This window comes from Montipora capricornis, chromosome 14, assembly GCF_036669925.1.
Source record: "Montipora capricornis isolate CH-2021 chromosome 14, ASM3666992v2, whole genome shotgun sequence".
Classification (NCBI taxonomy): Eukaryota; Metazoa; Cnidaria; class Anthozoa; order Scleractinia; family Acroporidae; genus Montipora; species Montipora capricornis.
Window position 1 is genome coordinate 42,334,200 of NC_090896.1, and position 7,500 is coordinate 42,341,699.

Genomic DNA, 7,500 nt, shown 5'->3' on the forward strand with positions numbered 1-7,500 from the left:
AACGATAACGCAATCTCGTGTAGGCACCGGTGATTCATTGCGTTCAACAACAAGTACACCATCCAAAGCAATTATGCTAGCATTAAGATAACGTTTTATATCTTTAATGTTTGTCAACTTCATAGAACGACCTGTTCCTTGGCATTCGGCCAGGATGGCGAGCCAAGCAGCTCTGCCAATGAATGGGAGTTTTGCTGCTCCTGACAGGGTGCTCGAGGTAGATGTTACAGTACGGAGATTCGGGTAGAGGAAAGAGAACCGGACGTAATGAAAGGGCCAGTTAATCTTCTTCTTAAGCCCCTGCCACTAAAGTGTCAAGTGATGCAAGTAAGGCAAAGCATTATTGTATGACACGAGCTAACACTTTGTATGCGCCAATAAACCATAATGCCAATAAGACCAACAGATTCGGGCTTGCTACAAGAAATCAGTGTTGTGATTCGATGAGGGGACACCTAGAGAGTACAAAAGTTCCGAAACCCAGCACAAGATCACTGTATATTTGGGACTGATACTAGTCTTGGGAGCGGCGAGCTTGAGGTCGAGCGTGGATAGGGCCTGGAGTATTTGTTTACCAGTTGTGTAGGCTGGCTGCCTACTATGCACCGAGAGGTTTTTCTCCGGGTAATCCGATTTCCCCTCTCCTCAAAAGCCAACATTTGATTTGCGTTAATTTGGTTGGATGGACAAGTCGTAACCAGGCTATTACGATGACATTTTGCAAGGAAATGGTTATCTCCTCATCCCCTGTGATGGGATCGCTATGGTGACGACTGCTGTTGGCGCAAAAGAAGCTTTCCTCTGTGAGGGCCATAAGTCTTTGTTAAAGATCTGCTGGACATTCGCTGTGCTCGAGGTGTATGTCGGTAAGTGAATGTGCCCGTGGACTTCAAGGCGAAAATGCATGTGTATGGCTGACCAGATGGAGTCTATTGAAGTTGAATTCTTGACAATAGTTTTTGTGGAGATAGCCATGCGGTAGTTAGCGATCTGTCCTAGTATTAGCTCAAGTATGCTCACCTTTTGTTGGGCGTTGCGACGGCGAGACGCGGTTACTGAATCCCCACCGTCTGGGAAGCCACGAAGTGGGATGGTTATGGTTTTCTTTAACCATGTCGCTAAGTTTCGAGGAATGGGGCAAAATGTCCCGCTAAAGAAAGTGTGTGTACGAGGCTCTGACGCCAGTTTTCAAAGGAAGTGACTGTCTTCGTCTAGGTGAGAAAACCATTGTTTCTTTGCACGCGCAGTAGCAGCCATGTTTTATCTTGGACTGTGTTTGTCGTGCGGGTGTTTTTTTAGTGTTGAGTTCAGTTCCCACGTGAGTTGACGAGTTTGTAGGGAGGTAAGACTCTTCGGTATTATGGTGAGGAGTTTTTTGTGACCGCTGGCACCACGTCTGTAATCAAAGTAGTCACAACAAGAACACAATCAGAGCAAAGATGGTGATTATCAGCAACGGGAACAACATCACCAGAGAAAAGGCATCTGGGTAAATACGATGATTAACACAACAACAACGCCTAAATCACCGGGGTCATTCGGTATTATTTGCCTTCAATTAAATCGAATTTGAAGAAAGATCGATAGCTAAGACCTATCGAGCTGATATTATATGCTTTGATTGTCACAACTTTCAAAGAAACAATCTGCAACTATTTAGGTCAATTATTAACCGTAAATATTGCGTAATCGTGTAATGGTATGAAAGCACTGTACCCTTAGCGATTTGTTCATTTGATTGTCTTTTTATCTCCCGTAATTGGACAAAGACAAAACTTTGGTTTTCTAAGACTCGATTAAAAGCCACCCTATTATGAGATATGTCCAGTGCCTAGTATCGAGATAAATTTATAAGCATTTGATTCATGCTCTAGAACTGATCTAGATTCGGATTGCCATACATATATTGGTTAAAATTGGGATCCTATATTTTTGGCTTAAAGCGCACCCAATTTCAAATGTTATTCGTTGCTGACTATATCAAATCGACATCACACATACTTTGAAGCTTTCTCGGTGTAAAACTTAACATAACCAGCAATCATTGCCTCCACGACCAGTTTGTGATGTTATCTTAAGTTTACCAACGTGCATCTCACATTTGCGGCCATAGGATGATTGGAAACATCCATGTCTTCATGTGGAGGCCATTGAAAGCAAAATCGGCCCCCTGACGGAGAAAGCAAATGGTATGTTTTACAGGGTTATGAGGTTATCTGTCAGCGATCGGACGCGTATTATTTCATTATGAATGCCAAGTATTTGAAACTGCTCTGCTTGTTGTTGAGACTTTTTTTCTAACTTAATATCTCTTTTTATTCCCATAAGACATCGACGAGTGCACCCGTGGTTCTCACAATTGCATCATTGGTACTGCTCTCTGTTTAAATACTCTCGGATCCTATCAGTGCGCCTGTAAACCGGGTTACCGAGGAGACGGTCAGAGCTACTGCATTCTAGATGGCAAGTATTGCAAACTCCGGTATAACAATTTGAACCAATCAGAAATCAAAATGAGGTTGGAGGCCTTGATATCCCTTACCTCATATTTTTACTTCTATGTCACTCGTTAGGGTTTCATATCCCTTTGTGATAAAATTAATAATAAACTCTCATTCGAGACCACGTAGTACCCTGCGGCACCCTGGAAAAACAATGTTGTGACATGAGTCCAATCATTGAGCGGTAAGAACAATTGCTAGTTTTCCAGAATGATGTGAACAGTCTGCTGCATTGCTGCTGGAACTACAGTAGTTTCCTCATAGCCATTGTGTGCTTGATCATGAGGTGTTGTTCTCCTGAAATGAAAGTGTAGCGTTTTGTCGTGCGTAATTGAGAATTTTTTTCCCTTGGTGTCAGGGCAGGTTGCGCAGGCCTTAAAATCCTTAATAAATGATTATGTTTGAAGGTGGACCTAAGACCCGTTACTCAGTACCTTAGTACCCTAGGAGTTCAAAAAAATAACTGTTAATGGAATTTCTCATATAACTACAACAATAAAAACTTACAATAAGCTATTTACTAAATCCTGCTCAACCATTTAATGTGTTCAGCTACTGAAACTGCCGCGTAAATATGGTATCTTATTTGCTTAGCAACAGGCGAATGGATCACTCAGTGGCTTCATATCTCAGTTGATTAGAGCGTCGCACCGGTATCGCGATTTCACGGGTTCAAACCCCGTTGAAGTCCTGAATTTTTCAGGCTTCTTTACGCAATTGCAAAAATTGCGTTCATAACTGCGAGGATATCATAGCTTCACTTGATGAAGGGAAATCGGAGTACAAAGCAGGATGAGACGCTGTAATATCTTTCCCTGTTTTCATATTTTGCAGCGCAACTTGTAAAGAAGGTCAACAGTGCCCCCTCTCTGTTCCTCATGCAATATCATAATTAGATTAAGCATCATCGAGGTCTTCTTTTTTTGAAGTTGACCGCTGTCCAGGCCCTGGTTTTCGATTGGATCGCAGGATCAAGCCTGATTAACTGCCAAATATTTTTCGCACGCTTTCCGTGGCCCGAAGCCGCTACACGGCCATACTTCGTCAACTAAAGCTTTTAAGAGCCGTCGTTTTTCTTGTTAAAGTGGGAAACGGTTTGGAGAATATTTTTTCCTCCATTTTTCACCGGTTTTCATCCAGGTTTGACGTACATAGCTGTGGTCAGGACCACACTGGTGGCTACGCAGTTCTTCAAGTCAAACATCGGAGAGATATAAACTTAAAGATGTATGGGTTTTAGTTTGTTTAGCGCTGCTTGTTGGCATATCTTTAGAATATTTTTAACTTTAATAAGGTCGCATGATGACTGGACGACCTATGACTGAAGAATAGAGAAGAATAAAAGAGTGTGGCCCATTGGTTAGAGTGCTTGCCTTGAGATCCGGAGATCCCGGGTTCAAGACTCACTCTGACCAATCGTTGAATTTGTTCATGGTAGTCCCTGGTTCAACTTCCCAGCGGCACTTGTAAATAGCCAACTGGTTTGCCTCGGGCCAGTTGGGTTTCTTAAAAGTTGTTGTTGTTGTTGTTCTGTTCCGTCGTTTAGTTTTGTTTCATTGGCCCTGAAAAGCCCCTATGGGGAGCGGTCAATTAAGTATGTATGTATGTATGTATGTATGTATGTATGTATGTATGTATGTATGTATGTATGTATGTATGTATGTAGAAAGAGAACAAGAACGACAAAACAGTATACCAATAATAGCTCAAACTTGGTGGAAGAAGTTACTCTACAATTTTTTTTCTTGGACAATAAACCGTTTATTATTTTAAAGGATGCGTTATTTAAAGTGGATTCGTACTTTTCAAAAGTGGTTTAGTCGTTTTTTCCTTTGTTTAGGAATGAAACTCGAATTTTATTATCAACTGGAATTAAATAAAAATCATCTGTAGGCTTTTTTGTTTGTTTTCCTCTAAAATGCGAGTGAACACGTGTTTTATTTACTCCGTTTGCCTACACTGTAACTGTTTTCGATGTGCCTCGATAGTGACAAGAATTTTTTTTCCCTTATGTTATAAATACGTAATCGGAATGCGTTTTCATAAAATTAAGGAGAAATATTTCTAGCTTGTGTTTTCAGAACTTTGTTGTAAGTACATACAGCCGGTGATTTGTTGGAGGCCTTGTTTGAAGTTCGTCCTTTCTTGGTTGCCGTATTTGTTGATTCTTGTTCCAAGCAAAGCTGGCGCGTTTCAATAAAATACATCAAAATGTGAATGATCTCGTGGAATAAAGTACAACAATAGAACACGTTTTTGACATTGAACTGACAAAATTTGCTAACGCCGATCTGTCACATCACGAGCTAGTACGTCTGCGATTTCGAATTTTAGCGTGATTCATATTCGCTGGCTTTTGCAGTTTTTGACAGTTGACTCTGAAATGTCTTTGTTCCTTTTCCGATCTTTTGCTGAGGATTTGATCGTTTTCTTTTATAATTCATGCGATACTAGTTGGGCAATGAACTTTTGTAATCAGAAATAACAAAGTGCGGACCAATTCGAAAACCTTCTATTTTCACAAACCTTACAGCCAGTAAGAAAAAAAACAACTCTGGAGCTCCGCTTTTAGGCTTGGCTAAGTCTATAATTATATTTTTGCAAGTAGTATTTATTTCTCTCTTTTGAGGAATTGCCAGTTAGAGTAGTTAACAAACAAGGAATCAGCCAAGATCAAACAACTTTCTTTGATTTTTGGCAAAATACAAATTTCAGCCTGGTGTGATAAGGAGCCCATGACAAGGCGAGCACAACAGCCCTATATTCCTGTCACAGTGTTCTCACAAACCGATTTGTTTTTAGTTTGATTTCCGGTGAATGAGACTTCCGCTGGAGCCCAAAGACCAATCACAAGAAACGAACTTCACGCCATAGCAACACCGAACCGGGACTGCCTTTGTTTTTATTGCGGAAAAGGTAGTCTAAAAATGGAATCGGTCTGTAAATATGCCGTCATAATTAATACGAGAGTTGTTCTCTCCTAGTTATGGGCTCCTGACGAGTTGCTTTCTCTTATGTTGTTCACAAAGAAATCGCGAATAATCCACCCATTTCTCGGCTTTGTTTTCTTATGGGGGAAGGGGGACGGGAAACCTCAACAATTTTGTCCCAGATCGTGAGTTGTTTATTTGTGTTTCTTTTTTCACAAAGTGTTCATCTGGTCAGCTGGTTTAGGAATATCACATCATTCAGGGTTGTAATACAACTATGGATAATTTCCTTTTCACTTGTGTTTGCGTCTGTTGCCACTGATTTAACATCCATAACATTTAGTCCATTATTTCATTGACCGTACCTTGTTTTGCTTAGAATGCAAAAACTACCAAGTACTGAGCGATGCCGACAGAAAAGTGACAAACGGTAGAACGCCTCGTTTGTGCGACGACTCACTTGGGCCAGCTTGGTTTCGCTTCCAAGGAGACGCAGGAACAAAGATGGTCACTTGGTGCGTCTATCTGGGCAGATGCGGGACAGACGTACCTGGGTGGTTAAACGGAGCTCATCCCCAGGCTCACGAGGGTAATGTGACACGACAGGTCTGTTTTCCCTATCATGGGAAATGCTGCCATTGGTCCGTCAATATTCAAGTGCAGAACTGCAGTGGCTACTACCTCTATTACATCCATGGAACACCAGCGGGCTGTTATCTCCGTTATTGCAGCACGGACTGAGAGAGACGCCAGCGCTCATTATTTCAAAGGCAGATCAGCGACCATGAATTTTTGACTAAACAAACTCTTCCCACCCTGACCGGTAATTTTTTTATTGCTTTATGTAATGCATTTGCAAGATTTGTGTTAAGCCTCAACTGGATTTTCTGGATCTCAAGCGCTACAAATTGCCCTGCGATAGTTCAGTTTCAGTAGGCAAAGAGTGGACTTCCTTGAGGTTATGTTGGGACACTTAAATGACCGCCGTATATAAGGCCATGTGCATGTTCTGTCTAAATGTAGGCACCAAAAACACCTAAATACCGACAAAGAAAATTTAACCATGGTCACTGTCTCAGTTAGATTTTTTTCTGGTCACGGTCATGGAATTAGAGACAAATGATAAGCACTTCCGTAAGGTTGTTACGAATTGTTTTAAAAACAAAATAAGCACTGTTTCGACCCTCGAGAAAGGCTGCGCTACGTCTTTTGCTTAGATTTTGCTCTTCTATTTACGTTTTTTTTTACCGCTGCAATTGTGTACTTTTTTCTTTTTTATATTTCACCAGTCAAAGATAACTAATGTGATTACAATTACAAATGGTCGACGATAGCGTACATTTAACAGTAGATATTTTTTCTAATAGGGAGTTTAAGAAACCACAACGGTTACGGCGACGAAAACGTCAGTTCAAACTATTAGTTTGAGCTATTTTAAGTCTTTCACGATGTTTCCATGCATCTTGTTTATGTTGTACAATACGGACGAAGTATGTTACAACCATATTGGTAAGTAAAGATTTGAAGCAAAGAGAGAGGAAAGGTTCACTGTTGTTTGTCCACTTTGTCGTCAGAACCTGAAATTGGTCATGTTACGTTGTTATTTTGACGAGTCAAGAGAGAAATATATATAAATGCGTGCAGCACATGCAGTGCAATAATTTTTTTTCTTTTTGAACCAATAGTATTTCTGCTTTTTGGCGTTGTCATTTCCGTAGCCTTCGTCGTTTCTTAAACTTCCTAATATCAGCGGTTAAAAAAAAAAAAAAAAAAAAAAAAAAAAAAGAACAGTAATTTCACATTACACTTAGTATCACAACGAGGACAAACAATAAAACACTAGCTGGTTTAAATAGATTCAAGTGCGTTAAAATTTAAATTCAATCATGGAATTAATGGCCTTAATTGAAACATTTTTGTTAGAAAAACGTTGGCAATAAGTACATGAAAGGCTGCCAACATAAGCCGCTTAATTGCGTAGATTTAGAGTTAAACCTCATTTGAAGTGAATACGGCATCTAAATATAGTATTTTATAAACCTTTTCGGTATAGAAATGTGGATCACTCA

The 7,500-nt window shown here is 40.3% G+C and overlaps 1 protein-coding gene and 1 long non-coding RNA gene across 2 annotated transcripts in view; one reads left to right on the plus strand and one right to left on the minus strand.

Moving 5' to 3' along the window:
• Window positions 1-7,500, plus strand: part of LOC138033690 (uromodulin-like) — a 12,597-nt gene that overhangs the window by 5,066 nt on the left and 31 nt on the right. Inside the window, exons 5-6 of the mRNA XM_068881485.1 lie at window positions 2,329-2,463; window positions 5,811-7,500. The exon at window positions 5,811-7,500 is cut by the window's right edge and continues 31 nt beyond it. Coding sequence (XP_068737586.1) covers window positions 2,329-2,463; window positions 5,811-6,172 — 497 coding nt within the window. The 3' untranslated portion in view covers window positions 6,173-7,500. The remainder of the gene's footprint in view (window positions 1-2,328; window positions 2,464-5,810) is intronic.
• The window catches only part of LOC138033699 (uncharacterized), a 31,130-nt gene continuing 26,256 nt past the window's right edge, over window positions 2,627-7,500 (minus strand). The window contains exon 5 of the long non-coding RNA XR_011128648.1: window positions 2,627-2,798. This is a non-coding gene — a long non-coding RNA (uncharacterized lncRNA). The remainder of the gene's footprint in view (window positions 2,799-7,500) is intronic.